The sequence below is a fragment of the Telmatherina bonti genome (assembly GCF_933228915.1).
Source record: "Telmatherina bonti genome assembly, chromosome: 13".
NCBI lineage: Eukaryota > Metazoa > Chordata > Actinopteri > Atheriniformes > Telmatherinidae > Telmatherina > Telmatherina bonti.
In genome coordinates, this window is record NC_136611.1 from 20,466,251 (window position 1) to 20,484,113 (window position 17,863).

General features: G+C 36.8%; 1 protein-coding gene across 1 annotated transcript; it reads left to right on the forward strand.

The window, feature by feature from the left end:
* Positions 1-2,829, forward strand: drc10 (dynein regulatory complex subunit 10; the record flags this gene model as incomplete). Its single annotated transcript, XM_079251667.1, has 3 exons — positions 1-57; positions 168-239; positions 2,548-2,829. 3 exons carry the CDS (start codon positions 1-3, stop codon positions 2,827-2,829), a joined length of 411 nt encoding a protein of 136 aa, XP_079107793.1.
* Between the last annotated feature and the right edge of the window lie 15,034 nt (positions 2,830-17,863).

A 17,863-nucleotide genomic window follows, 5' to 3' on the forward strand; every position in this document is an offset into this window, starting at 1 on the left:
ATGCGGCTCAGAAGTTTGATGCTTGAAAACAGCCAGGGAGAGAGAATTATCCAGGATGTAAGTTTAACATGACACTATACAGTAACATTTATACAATACTTCTATTGTGGAAACAATTCTGTCTTTATTAAAATAATTCATGATTTGTATTGTTTCCTTTTTGGCAGAAAAATGAAATTCTGAGGAAGGAAATTGGAGACTTGATCCAGGTGTTTGATGATAAAATGGAAGAAACCCAGGTACAAACGGAGACAAACTTGCCACTGCAAGTGGCTAAAGTTACTTCCAACTTATGCATGAGCTGCTCTTTGATAGCTTGTGGAGATTAGCTAGTTCAGATTTTTTTTGTCACACTAAACAGAATAATTTTTAAATATTATTTTTTTTAAAAAAATAAAAAAGCCGTTATGAGTACAATAAAAAACTTGACACAGTCTAAAGCATAACGAAGAAGATGCAAGAATCAAACCACAGGACAACAATGGTGAGTGTGCTGCATAAGCAAGTCCTGACTTTTGCTCCAGTGACTGGTTTGGTGTTTCTGCAGTTTTTTATTTGAGATCTGTTGCACAGGCTGAAAAGCCAAATTTGTGGATCCTGATGCCTCAAGCAGAATAACGACTGAGATGTAGTGTAGTCAGCTGTGGCATCATGGGTATTCATAAGCAAGAATTTATTTTATGCTCCTTTAAAGGTCTTTAGCTTTTGTGAGTGGTTAAAAGGTTTGTTCACTTTAGGAAACAGAGCTACTCAGCTTGAGATAAATAATTTATTCTGTTGCCAGTTTGTGAAGTTAAAAGGAGGTTTTACCTTTGATTCAATTCATTTTAGTCTGTTTATGTAGTGCTAATTCACAGCTAAAATAATCTTACAACTCTTTACATCAAATTCAATCCAGTTATAATCCAGTCCAATACAATTTATTATATTTAATTAAACCCAATTAGTTAAAAATCTGTTCAGTTCATGGTAATTGCTGTCATGTTATTAATATTCCATAAAGAGTGCCTTTCTAAGGAAGCCCATAGGCCACATTTAATCTTAACTCACTGGCTTCCATGCTTTTTCTGCAACGGCACCTTTTCATTGACAACAACATCAAGCCCCCCAATCCTGCTACCACATGCACCTACACACTTGTAATGAAACAAATGAATAATAATATGGTAAATGGTATTGTTTAGCAGAGAAATAGTTTTTAGTTTACTGGATGCTACTACCTCATCAGTTAAAGTTAAAACCATATCAGTGGGGGGTATAATTTTTAGATTAAGAAACTGCATGGTATTTTATATGAGGTAAATTTAGCATGTGCTGAGATGATGCTGGTTTAATAAAATAATTCTGCTATTCATAACAGTTGAGTAGTTTATTTCCGAAGTAATCAACAAGCCTTTATTATACAGTCATTGGACAGAATAAGTGGTGGGAGAGATATATAGATGCAGCAAAAAGCCACCCTGTGGAAAAGCTGTTGCCTCTGTACATGCACTGGCTGTTCAACCAGTTGAGCAACCCCCTCAATTATCAGTATTAATTCAACATTTATTATTTAGAAGAAAAATCTTTTCTTTTCTTTTTTTTATTTTTTATAAGCAAAATATATTATATGTTATGTTCAATAACATGAATTATATTTCCTTCTCTTCCATTAAAAGCAAGGTACTGTGATCAGAGTTTTCTTCCATATTGTCTTCTTACTCTTCTCACTTATCTTTGAAGATCAAACCAAGGGTTATATCACATTATGTCTTGTTGCCATGATGTTGGTTACCAAACAGCTCAAATACCTTTATATGGTCATTTTACCACTGTCAAAAGTCCAAATGGGCCAAATTTGACTCAAAAAGTAGGTAAGGGCTAAAACCCAATGCAACATGAATGCATCTGTGCTTTAGTTGGAGGTTATCTCAGAGCTTAATGGTTAAACAGAGATACCAGTATGAACATCACATGTTCTGGCTAATTTTTGTCATGTCAAGTTTGTGATTGATGCAGTACCGAACTATGAAGAGGCTTGTGTATTACCTTTAATTCTACTAAAATTGCAGTTAAACACAAAGATCCAAGTTCTGTGGTTTTTAAAATATAAAAAGTCCTTAATAGAAAGATAATTTATTCATCACATGGGTATTCTTCACTTTGGAGGGGTGTGAAATCCCGAAAATATTTAATCATTTTGAATATTTACACAACTGTGATGATAAATGTTCGAATGAGCTAATCAACAGTACCATCTCTAAAACATGTCTTTTTTGTTCTTTATATACCTTAGCATTTCATTAAATGACCTCAGGTGTGCCTCCACATTGAAATACTGAACACGACAGAATCATTTATACTTGTTTACCATCTGCAAACTGTTCCTAAATCACAATGGAGACTAATTTATGCTTGACTTATTTTAGCACTTCTGCATAGGGAAATTTATTATTATTAAAATCTTCAGGAAAAAAGTGTATTCAATTATTATTTGCCTTCTTGATTCACAACTATGTCTCTCTTCTTCATCCTTTCAATATCCAAATGGCCACCATCGCATTTCAGGCCAAGCTGGAGCTGACAGAAAGTGAATATGCAAATGAACAGGAGATGCTGAAGGAGCTGGAAAAAACTTTTCTTGCCCTGGAGGTGAAGTACAACCAGATCCAGGAGAAACGGAGGCTGGCAGAAGAGAAGAGAAGGGAGGAGATGAAAGAGCTGGAGCTGAAAACCAAAGCGGCTATCATTGCCCAGTCCTGGTGGAGAGGTTACCGTACTCGAATGGCTTTGAAGAACAAGGGCAAAGGCAAAAAAGGCAAAAAAGGAAAAGGCAGAAAGACCAGATGAACCACTAACCAGTTTCATTACTCTGGATCTACAGCACACACTTTATCTGTAAAGCATGTTTATTTACAAAAAAAAGCATACTGAATGTTGTAATTTATTTTTTAAATATACAATATTGATGTATATGTGTTCAATTAAAAAAGGAAATAAAACATTAATTCCCTGATCAGGCAAATAAGTTATTTTACTTGATGTCCACATGGAGGCAGCAGAAGCTTCCCTGTTCAGACTTACCTACATCCTGTTTATTTTGCTGCAACTAGCACCATTGACAGTTGTAATATAGTAAACTGAAATATACCAAATGAGAACAAACCCACTTAAAATGATTAAACTGATATGAGATTTATTGTCACATTCTGTTAATTACAATGAAAGGCTTTATGAGCATATTTAGCTAAATTACTGGGTCATTAGAGTTTTTTCCCCAGCATTCAGTGCACCCCATTGATTGCACCATTTGCTTTTAGTTCAAGTTACAACAAAAACATTTAGGACACTATAGAATGTGAACAAAAATGTATTGCAGATGAAGTACTTTCTTAAACATTTTCAATCTGTTTATTTGATTAAAAAAAGATAAAGACTACATAGCAACTTGGAACTGAGAATCTTTAGTTTGATAATAGTAATATCTTAATGGTTGGCACAATAAAAGACTAAAGAGGTGGTATAGTGCAAAAGCAAATAGGAAAACAAAACTATATCTAGTGAATAGCAATATGTTGAAACAGAACAAAATCTGAGAGAGGGGTAAAGAAGTACAGATAGAACGAGTAAGCAAGACTGAAAATCAGCATTATATAGCTACAATCTTTGGATCCTGACTGCTTTTAAAGATTATTTATAGTCGAAATCACTGGACATAGTCAGCCACAGCGAGTCAACAAAGTTCCTGTATAAGATGGTTTGAGGTAACAAGTACCTTACCTGTAATCTGACAAGGCTTTGAAATTATTTATTGAAATCATGAAAATGTATCCTCTTTATCTTTACCCCAACATCTGATGTTCCTTCTGAGTGCAAGAAAACATCATTGGTGGTGCGAGTATTCATTTCCAAATAACCTTTATGAATATGCTTTTGTTTTGGGACAATGCATGCAGCCGCCAAATCACATTCTTCAACATCATTACCATGATAACGCAAATAAATCCAGGTGTTAAACTGGCCTGTCTTTAGTCCAGGGTCAGTCACATACTGAAAACCTTTGCTTGATGAAAACACAACAAAGACCCTAAACTGTTGAGTAGCGGAAATATTTAATTGGTACAAATGGTTTTCCCAATGAGACAAAAAAACTGGCATTGAATCAAAGACTGGGAAAACCTTAGGCAGTGTCTGATTTAATCTAGGCTTTGATGCTGGATTTACAGGATAATGTCTGGTACTCATGTCGGAGCTACACAGCAAGTGTGCTCTGTCATGAGTTGGAACAGCTGGTTGTCTTCTGAAGTCACATGCCATGTTGATTCTTGGTGTCAGCAGAGCTTTCTCTGCCGGTCATCTTGCTTCTGCTCCACATAGGGCCAATGGAGTTGTTCAGTGGAAAAGACTGTAAATGACACCATAAGTGCATCCACATTTTACAAACCCAAGGGTTTTATTCATCATGCACACAATGGGGGTGTAGTTGCAAACGTAAATGTCACTGTTCACCCTTCAAGAACTGACTTCATTTAAAAAAATTGGTAATTAGGACAAATTTTCCCTTTAATGTTAACTATTAAACTGTTGGGGAAAAGATGCATAAGAGCAGTCTCACACAGTCTCAGGTAAAACTTTAAGCAATGTTTCATGAGAGAATGTAATTCTAATGCCACCTTAAGTTTCAACCTAAATATTTCAAAGGCAAAAATTTATTTGACAGCTTTTGGAACTAGATGCTGTATAAATGTGAGAATTTTGTATACAAATGGTTTGAAGTTCTTATAAAATTCTTTGATGTAAATTAACTAATTTAATTTGGTGCTCACATTCAAACAATGCAAAAATAAAATAATGGTAGATAAGCTTCCTTTACATTAAATAATGTATTTCTTTTTCTAATAAGTGGTGTTTAGACTTTTAGCTTTGCCTGGTAGTTTAAGTGATGGTGGTTATTTAGGTCTGAATAACTATGATCTCACTCCTGTTTGATTTCTATGAATTGAACAATGTAGTTATCATGACAGTAACCTAAAGATATCAATAAAGTATTATTTTCAAAGGTTTCTAACTGCAAGAGAAAGAAAACTTGCATAATCAATAATGACCATTGATAGAAATCCCTGACTTGTAATCATGTGATTTTATGCTTTGCACTCTTGCAACTTGATTACATTGCACGATTTATTGCAGGAGATTTACTTAAAACTTCAAATTGGATTAGTACTTTTAAATGAATAAAGAATCAAAATGCATCTCTTAGTTGTAATGTATAAGATTGTTAAACACCCAAGCTTTCAGGTTGCAAAATGATAATGATTTCTGTAACTATACATACTCCTCCTCTATGCTCTTACACAAGTTATATTTCTAACCTTCATCTGCTGATCAGAGAGGATGCAGTTAGTCTCACATTCTGGTGCCCTCACAGCTCTCACCCTGTCAATCAACATCATATTCACTCTCAAACAGAAGAAAGAGTTATTAGCATTGATCGCTCAGATTGATTTTAGCAAGCCTTTATACACTCGAATCACTCTCCATAAACTTGCTTCACGTAACTGTGAGTCTCTCAGAGGCAACAAAGAACCTCACATTACCTCCTTCGTAATATGTTATTTAATATTCTGTTCTGCCACAAGACATGTTCGGGTCCAATGAAATGAGGAACTAGAAACATTTGACCCCTGTCTCTGAGAGTGAGGCTGAGGCTTCAGATGCCAAACTCTTTGCAGGGGCTTTTTTTTAACACATTAAAATTGAAATAAATACATAAAATTCAAATGCATGAGTGTGGTAAGAGGTATGTCAGGGTCAGTGTTTTTATCTTACCTCCCAGTACAGTTTGTGGTTGCTACAGCTTTTCTAGGTGGAAGAAACGTGATCAGACAGAGCGGGCTGTTCCCTTTGACAATAAGGACAGCTGACAGGAGGTGAAAGGTCAGGAGGAGTAACATGTGCATGTATGTGTGTGTGCATGTTTGGGTCGGTGTGTGTTTGTAAGAGGATGATCAGGGGTATGTTTTACAATGCAACCACACTATATGCTTCACACTTTCTCAAGGATGTTTTCCTTTAAATAACAAGTCTGGCAATATATTTGAAAGAAGTACTTGAAAATGTTGAAGAAGTACCACAAAGAGACAACTGATTCCAGTAATGACCAGTCAATGACAATAATCTGCACATGCACACATTTAGGTCAACTTTAGCAAGATTTTCCTTCTATATGTGCTGGTTAACCCTCCTACATGCTTACATAGTCAGCTGGATGTTGGTTTATTTATGGGTCAGCTTAGGTTCAACCATCTGGCAAGCTAGAGTTGTTTAACAAAGTGCCAGCATAGATTTACATACGCCTGGCATTGTTCTGTCGGGCATCTACTCTAGAGTGTTTGCTTGTTTTTTGTTCATTTTAGTGTTTTGAGTTTTTATTCTACATATTTTTCCAGTGATAAGTGATGACCGACAGGTAAAGCAGCCAACTCTCTTTACTACTGTACAACAATACTGTGAATATTTCTGTTAGATACAGATGAATGGTTTTTCTGAGTTGTTACAATGTGATGTTTCTATGGATTTTCACAAGTAAAACTTGTGATGCAAATGTTTATTATAATTATATTAAACATTGCCTATTATTTTTTGGATTGCTGAATTTGGTCTACAGGCCAGTTTTGTTCCAATATCACATACACTTATACAAGATGTGCTGGATTTTTTAAAGCAAATATCATTTCTTTTCTATTTTTGTCATCATTCACATATGCAACTAAAATTTCAATTTAGTTTTGTGCATCCCTGCTGTTCCTGTCCATAATTTCTCTGGCAGCTCGTGACAGGGCCAAAAGACCCTTGGACATCTCAGAAAAACGAAGCAACAATCTACACTGACCAATTTCAAAACTAATTTTCATTTCATGTAAACATTAGCTTTAGCTACAAAACCACATTCTGTGTTTCTCATTATTCAGAGATGCAAAGCACAACCTCACAGAGAAAAACAAAAAACAAAATAATATAGTAAATCACTATGTATGACAAATATTTGTGTTAATCACTGACTCTTTTTAATTTAGGTAATCAGAGGTCAGCAGGATGGCTTTTAGCTCAACTGCATGAGTGGCCACCTCATATACCAAGGGTATAGATCCTTAACACAGCTGATCGAGGTATAAATCTCTGCCTCGACTCCCTTCGTTGTGTATTTACTCTTCAATAAAGGCCACTAGAGCCAAAAAATGATAGAAAACAGAAGTTGGATTTTTAACGATTGACTTTTTTTTTTTTCTACTTAAAGATCCATACAGAAGATTTATAAGACTAACATATTACTTTTAATTATAACAATTTGTATTTTATATGGTCTGTGTAACTGTGCACCTGGTTGATTAACTCACACAATAAATGGAGTTGACGTGTGAAGTTCAGGAGGGCCACACCTCTAATCACCTGGCAAATTTTTTTGTACTCGCTTCACTTCCTCATCTACCTGTTTGTCTCATTTTCGCTACCACAGCCTCTTCCGTCTTTGTTCTCAACACCTCCAGTAACCTCCAGAAAAAATTAAATTAGCAAAATTGCTGGACAAAATCTCATCACTGATGTGAATGTTCCCAAAAACCTGACAGTGATTCAATAAAAAGTATTGCTGTGCGTAGTATCTTCGGAATATGTGTGCATAATGGCTTTAGTCTGGCTTCATTGCTTCATAATCGGTCCAAACTGCCTTTATGATTAAAAACTTTTGCAAGTGTGTGTACAGCATGAGCTCCACTGATGTTCGGTTTAGACATCTGATTGACAGGTGATACCACAGAAAGATGTGTGATTTTTTTCACTTTATGCACCAAAATCACACGTAGTGTCACACCTTTCACAGAAAACTCTTGGACAGCTCTGCACCCATGTATGTGTGTACCACTCGCTTCATGATACACTAGACTGATGAATACACATGATGACACTTTGCAGTAAACATTTCAAAAATAAGATCAGGCGTGAAATTATTCAGCCTACTTTGGATCAAACGATATAAGCTTGGTGTTTTCAAGGATTTCTGACAAGTTATAGCGTTGGGTTTGTATCAGAACCTAGAAAAATATAAACATACAAACATGCAGGTGAAACTACCACTGCAGGAATTTATAAACCCCCGTGGGAAAAAAAACTTTGTATTTAGCAAAAGAGAGAACAAGACCTGCGTGAAGAAGACAACTTCATTTCCTTTTGGAAAAATTAACATGGAGCACGAAACTATCACTTTTTTGGCTATTTTATTTTGTTTTATGCAAATATACTGCAGAAATAAACTGCAACAATGGGTGCAGTATGAACAACAGAAGAGACAGAGGACTCTTAACACGATCGCTATGTATTTATCCACAATGTAACACTACATCAAATGCAGGTAGTGACTTTTTTTTGTAGTCCGCTTCCTGCATTTAGTCCACTTGAAACAGACCAAAACCGGGGTTTGTAGGGAGACCAAGTCCGCTTCTTTGATCTGAATCAGAATTTGTTTGGCATGTTCACATTTCCCAAAACAAAGCAGACTTTCTGAGCAAACAGACTAGGATTCATATTGTATAAAAAAAGATGATGTGAATGTGCCCATAGACAATGTCACTGAAAAAAACAAAACATTGATTCTTAGCACAGGAAAGAGATCATTCTTTCTGGATTCTTCATGCAGATAGAAATCATATTCCATGTAATGACCCAAGAACTGTCTGCAGCTTCAGTGTGTCAACCCATGGGGCAAAACCAACCCATTGATACAAAATAGGCATCAAACTTAATCTTTACCAACCTAAAGACGTTCACTACTGTTGTTAACTGATTCTGAATTATTCTAACTGTCTGTAGTACATAAAGATTATGATTGGGATTTTTGAGTGTATGCTCTATTCCCAAATGTAAACACAACAAAGTTCTTTCTGGATTTCTTGGTAAGTGTATCAGTGCTCTGTTCAAGCTTGAAAGCTTGAAAGAAACAGTGAAGATTTGGATTTTCAAATAAAAACTATTCAAACGCAGCTCATAACAGGGGTGTCTTTTACCTGGATTTCAGCTATCTGAGGCTTTTAGGGAGTTTGTTCCGGACGTGTGGAGCACAGAAGTAGAATGCACCCTCTCCACTTCTGGTTCTGACTCCTGTAACTGATAGAAGATCAGATCCAGTTGGTAGGTTCAGACTGGGTCAAGAGGTCATTTATGTATTTTGGTTCCAAACCATTCAGAGCTTTATAGTCCAGCAACAGAACTCAGAAGTCTATATTCTGACAGACAGGCAGCCAGCTGGGCTGATGTGGTCCACTTTCTTATGGCTTAAGCAACAGAGTTCTGAATAAGCTGTAGTTGTCTAGTTAATTTTGTAAGTAGACCTGTAAAGACACTGTTATAATAATCACGTAATCATGCTGGCTAATGACAAAATGTAAGTCTGAGACCATCACAACACCCAGATTTCTGTATTGGTTGGTGGTTTAGGTGTGTAGAATGAGACTCTGTGGTGACCTTTTACTGTGTCCTTTTTGGCTCGGAAGACGATCACCTCTGTTTTGTTTTTGTTAATGCAATGTGTACATTTTAAAAGTTGCCACAATATTTCCAAAAACTTCACTTTATCATGAACAGTTTGAAAAAAGTGTATTTCAATCACCATGAAACTGTTAAAGAGAAAATAATGTGGGGAAAAACATGTTGAGGGTATTAAGGAGGTGTTTCTTTCTAAAAGACAATCTAAATGAAAGAAATAATTAGAATGAACTTACATACAGCAAGAGCCAAAAATCCAACATTAAAAATAAGAAAACAACTAATAGATAAAATACTGGAGTATATGGACACAGTGTGGTCACAGTAAGAAACATATCAGTCAAAGTAAAGGATAAAGACAGGCATGGATAAAAAGCCACAGAAAATAACATCAACTGACCTGTTCAGAGGAGTGTACAGATCCTTATATTGGCAGTAAAGTGATACAACCTATTTGTAAGCAGGATCATTCATAGTGCCAAGTCCCTGAGTCAAAACTCAGTGGCACCTGCATCTGCTGAAGAAGAAGGAAAGTACACATTTTGGATAGAGAAGACAGAAAGTTTGGGAGAAGAGTTAAAGGCAATATGTTTTTTGGAAAAAAAAAAACAGCTTAGATATCACTGACACATTACTTACAAAGCAGCCATGACTCTTTTCCCCAGGTAGTTTCACAACCATTGACACCCTGGGTTAACCAACACATAGGTATTCACAGGTGAGAATGATCCATATAACCTGAATAACTCACAGAATACTGGGTCAGGAACTCACATGTGACTTCAATGACTTTTATGACATTCATGACTCTCCTGATGCCCCAACCACAGTTTATGAGCTTGAAACACCCCATCAGCTGGTTAGAACTGAAGCAGCTTTTTAGATGAGAGGTGAAATGTAGCCGCCAAAAAATATCTCAAGTTACCTTCTCTCAAGTTCTTGGGGTTCACTGGAAAAATCAAAGACCACTTGTATCCACTTAAATTTGTCATTTAAGACAGACCATTAGATCTGATCAGTCATCCCACAGTTCAAATAAAGCAGAATTTTTTAGCAGACAGTTTTAACATCAAAACATTTGGTGGGTTTTTTTTTTTTTGTTTGTTTGTTTTTTGTTTTATTTATACTACTTGTTTATTTAGTTGTAAATATGCAGTTTTGTCAATAGGTTTAACCCTATGGATCCCCTCTGCCTGTCACCGTGTTTAACATGCTGAAGGAGCATTTCTGGCTAGAACATAATATGCACCAATCATTCCCAAAGAGATGTGCATTTAATAAAAACTGATCTCCAGAAACCTTTCTTTAGGGACTGGTATAAATGTTTTGACTTCAGCTTTTCTTCACCAAATGATAAATAATGCCGCTCTTTCAGGACATTTATGTCATGACTCTTGCCTTCAATATGTTTGAAGACTTGTTGTTATCACCCTAAAATAAGAATAAGAACCATTTAAGAGTGAGGTGATAGTAATTATACAGTACATGTTCATACTGAAAGCACTGCTCCATATGGTGACAGAAGGAGGTGGCATCTACACACTTAATGGAAATACTGTGTGATGTTATTTTTGAATAATAATCCCCAGGTGTGATAAAAATGTGCGTGATGACATTAACAGCATGGGCAGAAGAATGCATCAGATGTAAGTGTCTGCACACATGCACACACACAAAATTTACTGAGATTATTGAAGAAATAGAAATAAAAGCATACCCAAAAGTCAATGAAGGGAAAAAAACAACAACACGGATAGCTGCAGACAGAGATGCTGCTTTATCCATTTTTAATGAAAGGGGTGGCTCGCTGTACACGCAAAGTACTTTATTAATACTAATGGAATGAAAGCACTTTGTGTCAGGTGACGAGTACAGTGTGAAGAAGTGGAGATAGAGGTATCACACCCATGTAAACAGCAGCAGACCTTTTAACAGCTGAGGAGGATGAGGAGAGGGAGATGAATAGGTCAGAATTCATTGAACACACTCGTCTGTGAGTAAAATAAGATACAGATGGCATTGTCTATATTTATTAACCTTGACATTAGCCATTTTCCCTGTAGTCAGAAGTTGCACATATATCATTCCTTTTCACTCCCTATTTCTTTTTTGAATTAATGCCTCGTTTCATTAAAACTGAAATAATGCTGAATTCCTGGATGATTTATGCTCTTTATAGTGAATTTAATGTATTCTTTTGTGGTATTCTAGCTATAGGAAATGATGGGTGAAAAGACTGTTTCTAAATTTTGAAATAGCTGATAGAAAAAGAGAAATGTAGATGTTCAGATAATCTAGTGTATTCACTTTCTGGTTAGTTCACTGCTTGTCACAAATGACATTTGCAGATTTAAGTTGGCCAATCACCGTGGGGATGTTTTACACACACAGCTACAAAACACATATTAAAAACACACATATTCTTGATTTACAAAGCGCATTTCTTCCAAAAGCAGTGCAAAGTATATTAAATATATATACAACTTCACAAACTCAAGTATAGAACATTGAAGTTCAATAACACATTTTTAATCATACTGTCTTTCTCACACACATCACCAGCCACACCTGCAGCACATATATACAAGACCCACCTCGTATTTAGCAAATATAAACTGACTTTCACCAAAACATTAATATAAAAAAATAAATAACGTGAAATAAACATCTGAGAATAAACATCTTGTTGATGCTGAGGTGAGGAAACAATATCTTGGGGATCCAACCACACCAGCAGCTGCCTCAACAAGAAGCACTGAGGGTGTTACCATGGAAACTGCCCAGATCAGGGGTCTACATCACAGCCAAGGCTGCAGTGCAGGACCCCATCAATCCCTGAAAAGGAAGCTTTCCATAGTAATGACCCAGCAGACTAAGAAGGCATAGCTCCAAATGTGGAGATTCCCCAATGAGGAAAAAGACAACTTAAAAAGGACAAAACAAGATTAAATAAACCTCAAATCAAGAAGAACAATGACAATGAACATCAAAGAATAAGTACAGAAGTAAGTATAGAATATAATATGTATATAATAAAATAAGTAAAAGACATAAATGTAAACTAAATAAAACACAATATATAAATTAAAAAAAGTTCAACCATAAACTAAGCGAAAAGGTTGGTTTTGAGCATCTTTTAAACCACCAACAGTCTCTGCATCCCTGAGGTTCTCTGGCAAGTTGTTCCACAGACCATTTTAAACTGGTGTAATATGTTCCCTCCCTTTGGTCCATTGGGTTCTGAAGTAATTTTAATGTTATCCAGCTTGGACTTGAGCTGAGCTTCCTTCTGTATTGGCACAGACAATATGCTGCAATTGGGCAAGAGATGGGCTTGGCCTCAAGTTTTAATTAAATTGAAAGTAGCTTAAAGACTAAAGAACATGAGGAACATGGCTGCTTGAGTTTTATAAGGAACCACAATACGTAGTTGCCATTCCCTGATTAGATGGTGAGATTTAGAGCAAAGAACTGTGTCAAGGAGCAGAAATGTTTGCATAAAAACATAATAAAACTTACCAAGAATTTAGTTTTTGGATCAAAACTTAGCTCAGCATTGATATGAGATGATTATTTTTGACTAATGTCAGCAGCAATGCCAAAACATAGACTGCTATTTTAAATCATATGTTTATATTTAATAAATCTATGTAAAAAAAAAAAAAAAGAAAAAGATGCTAATATAACATGAGAGGCCCTAAAACCAATCATTGTAGAACCCCAAAAGACACTGGAACTGTGGTAGATTCAAATTCACTTATGCTGACACACATAATATCAAGTATGACCTAAACCAGTCTGGTGCTTCTCCTTAGATCCCCACCAAGTTCTGGACCCTAGACAATAACATCCCATTGTCCACGGTATTGAATGCTGTGAAATCCAGAACAACCACCACATAATCTCCAGAATCAGTTGCCTGGAGGATGTCATCACTAACCATGTGTAATGCTGATTCTGTGCTGTGCAGCAATCTAAAGTAGGACTGGAAGACTTAAAAGATTTTGTGGTGGTCAAAGAACATCCACAAAGGACACATCTGTGCATCCTCAGTTCTAGTTCCTTTGTCTTTCTCAAGCCTCCCTTCTCCTCACTTAAATGTGTTGCTTGTGTTGTGCTAAACGTCCTGTTGCCACTCAATTACCTGTTCGCTGGAAGGAGCACAGAGGAGGCGCGGATTAGAGAATGAGAAAAGCTTTTTGTAGTAGACATGAGTTGTGCTTTGATTTTGACATAGTTTTAAAGTTGTACTCAGCACCGAGAGGAGTTTCAGCTTTTCTGGACTTTGACTTGATGAGATGTTTTATGTGAATTTCAATTTTTTTTCTGTTTTTTTTTTTTTTTTTTTTGTTTTACTCACAATATCTTTTCATCCCTAATCTTTAGGTTACTTTGATGCTCTATTAAAAAAAACACTGAGGCAAATGTTTGACTGATTTTAGGCATTATGTTTAGTTCTGCTTTTGTTTGCAATATTATGTAAAAAATTTTTACTAAATGTTAAAAGCAGTCAGTTAGTAAAAGCCTTTCATTAGTTTCATAGCTTTCATGGACCAGCAGCTAGACTCATACAGTCCAGTGGAGAGGTAACAAACATTTCAGCATCTATAATTAAGAACAACAATGTGGTGCAAACAGATTTTGAGAGGAAGACTGTGTTTATGCTAATGCGTTGTCAGACAGAGAGGCCAACGATTCTCTGACACCATCTATTAATAATAAGACAAGATCATAGAAATGCCCTGGGAATGAGCCAAACAATGCTGCCTCCGGCAAACAGTGGGCTCTGACAGCCAGCTGAGTGAGTGCTTTGGAATACTGCTACATGAGATTGGAGGTAGTGGGGTGTATGAATGGATTTGTTTGTTTATTGATGTTTGTGTTTGTCTCACAGCAGTGGTCTTGTTCAGCCTGTTTGCAAAGTTGTTTGTACAAGAGTGAAAGCAAGCTTGCAAGAATGGTGACAGAAATGTTACAGTAAAGGGAAGCAAGGGAAAAAAAACACTGAGGCAAATGTTATATTTACATATTAAAAAAGCAAAACTACCATCCTTATTTTCTCTGAATACAATGTTAAAGTGCATATTATGTTGTTTGCTTATTTAAAAGATCCTGACGGGTTGATTTAATATCCTGTTTTAACTGTGGGGGCTGCAACTATAAGCAGGTCTTGTGTCTGAGAATAGTTCATAACGCTATGTTTATAAACAGTGCATCGATATGATGTAATTTTCAATATGCGTTTTATAACGCTAAAAAGTTCTTTTAATCACTGAGAATAAAATTCTAAGAAAGAGGAACAGAGAGTGATTTAGATTCATTAAATTCCTCTGCTGAAACATTATTTTATGTTAAATGTCCTTTTCCCGTGTTAGAAGCTAAATTAAAAATGAAAAGATTATAACTCCAGTATATCATTTGTGACTCTGCTTTGTTGAGAGTTTTGCCTTTTTGTGAAATGTTTGTATATGCTTACAAAGAACTTGAACTTAAAACCTTTTCAGCCCTGTTCTTAACACAAATATAATGACAGGACTCATTTGTCCAAACTGAGAATCTTTGAGGCTGTGGCCAGTTTTTGCAATAAGCAAACCAGCATGGTGGCAAGAAAAAGTCCTGCAAGTGATATCATTGTTCTGTGTCCTGACTGGACAGGGCGAGTGAGGTCAGCGTGCTTGGGGTATTGAATAGGTCTGTGTGTGTCAGACTTAGCATGTGGGCACATCTCTCTGTAACGCCGGTTGTGTCTTTGTCTTCGAGAGAGCATACTTGTGCATCTCCATTTGTGTTTGTCTGTGTGTGAGTTAAGGATTAGCGTGCCTCACCAGTCCTCTGGCTGTAATCGGACGGGACATTGGCTCCATGACGGCCTGAAGCCCCCACCACCACCCACTGTGAAGTGCCTCTGTCCCTTTCACCCTGTCATGTATGTTTGACTGCCAGTCTTGGGACTTTGGTGGTATGTTAGGAGTTAAAACAATTAGTTCTGCTCATATCAGACATTACCAACCCCCCCCCCCCCCCCCCCCCCCCCCCAAGAGCAAAAGAAAATGTTCCCCTTCTGTTTGACCCAATTCTTGCATCTGAGGTCATGCTGCATGTTTATTTATTCATTCAGAGCTATCATCTGTTTTACAAAACTTAAGAAAAAAAGAAAAAGCGTTTTGAGTTGTGGAACTAACCTAAAAGTGAGAGTCCAGAACTGAACAAGAAAGCTGCTGCAGCTTTATCAGAATGATAGTTCAGAGGTCTTTAGATAAACAGACATCACTGATCAGGTTAGTCTGCGCCCTCTGACCCTCAGCTAGCCAGTCTGCTGTTAGTTTGACCCTTAACCCCTTCTTTTGTCTTCAGACTCAACGCCCAAGCGCACTCACTTACCACACGCACTCTTACTTGGCCTATTATCCTTGACATCCCTTATGCTCATATTAAGATCTACTTCAGTAATTTCAGGGCTGTTTCAGCCATAAACTCTCATTTAGGAGGAAATTAGCTTGGGTCGGAGTCTTGTTACTATACAGTCCTTAACAGCATTAGGCCTTTCTTGTGGCTTTTAAATACCAACAAGGATAAATTGCACCATTCGAATAAACCACTACCATCATACTTTGTCACACCATATGTAATGGCAAGCATTTATTGTTTTATGTTATTGTATTGCCATTGTGCTCTTCTCTTAGCGCTGCACTGTGCGTTCTGATTCTAATTACAGAAACACACATGCTGAAAGAAGGGTTAATGCATCCATGAGCCCATTTTACAATGACGTCCTCATCCTCTGACTATAACTAGCTCTGATGAGGCTCTTAAAGCAGCTTCCATTAATCTGAACAAACCATAGGAGGTTGGAGTTTCTTAAAAAGATATAGAATTTGACGAACAGCGATTTCTGAAGGCTCGCATACGTGGAATTTGAATAATTATATTCCAACTGTTAAGAAATTAAAAAAATAGATTGAAGCATTTTTATCCCATCCCAGTGGAACCGTTGTTTCATGGGGGCTAAACCAGACAGTAAGGACCACCATCAGTTCCACAGAGATGAACCATAATCAGCTTTTCCAATTACACTTCATCTCAGACCACTTATTCCACACAGAATGGCAGCACTAATGCTAGACATCACACAAATGCCTTTCAGAGTTTTTCAAGAGACTCCAGTTTATATATTTAAACAAATTATTTAGCCCATAATTAAAAAAGAGCTTTCTTTGGTATGTTTTTTCAAAAAGCTTCTGCGCAAGAGAAATTGCTCTACATAGCTACGCAGAGGCTTTAAAATACAATCCAGCAGGAACACCATTTAGTTTTTTATAAAACATGGCTCAGCAGGTGGCATTTTTAAAATGTCAGTCTTGTAACATAAGATGACTGCTAAAAAGTTGTGTTTGTGGTCTTCTGTTAGAAACCATCATGCTCAAGTAGATTTGGGTAAGAAAATGAGTGCATGCCTCAAGAAAAGGAGCTGGTTGCATATGTGTACATGTGTAGGAGGGGAGCAACAATGACGGTAATGATAAGCACCACTTAGGCTCTTTGATTGCCAAGGTTAATCAATCTGCTGTCCAACCAGTGTGTCTAAGAAAGTATTCTACTAATAGACTGCATGGGGCGTTTTATATACACACACCTCCATTTGCTGTGTTTGGTGTTACATCCCTCATAGCTTTACTCTCTCTACTCATTCCCTGCTATACAGAGAGTTCTGTAAGTGTACATGCAAAAGTGTAGCAATGCAGCCCACCTTTTTGAACAGGAGCTCCCTAAGATTTTCCTCTTTCTCCCCCCTTCATGTTCTAGGCTAAGTTTGTCTGGAGACAAAAGGGTTAAGGAGGATCAGAGCCTCTGAGGAGCTGCCTGCTTAACCTCTGACCTCATAGTGTGTGAGAGAGAGACAGAAAGGCCGAAAGACAAAAAGAGACTGAGAGAAATGGAGGGTTGACAACTTCTAACACATAACTATACAAGCAAATGTAAATACACTTGGTTAAAAGTTTAACTATTTATCCAAATTTGCAAATAAATCCGTTTGCATTTATATGCTATATATTTTTTTTTAGTTTTTTGTTTTTATACAAACGGTTTAAGGTTTTATGCCAATACTAAATTTTCTGCAAAAGACTCAGAAACATGTCAGCCTGTAGACACAGCATCTGTCTTTGTCTTCCATCCTTACAGAGCCCCTCCCATCTCCAGGCAACAGGTTGCTGGTGAGGTAGTCCAGCTGGTGGAGATTGGAGATGCTAAACAACCTGTCAGAGATAAGAGGGGCTGGACAAGGTATGCACAGCACAGCCAGACCTCTTATGGGTCTTTCACTGCTGAGTGGAATACTGAAAAACAC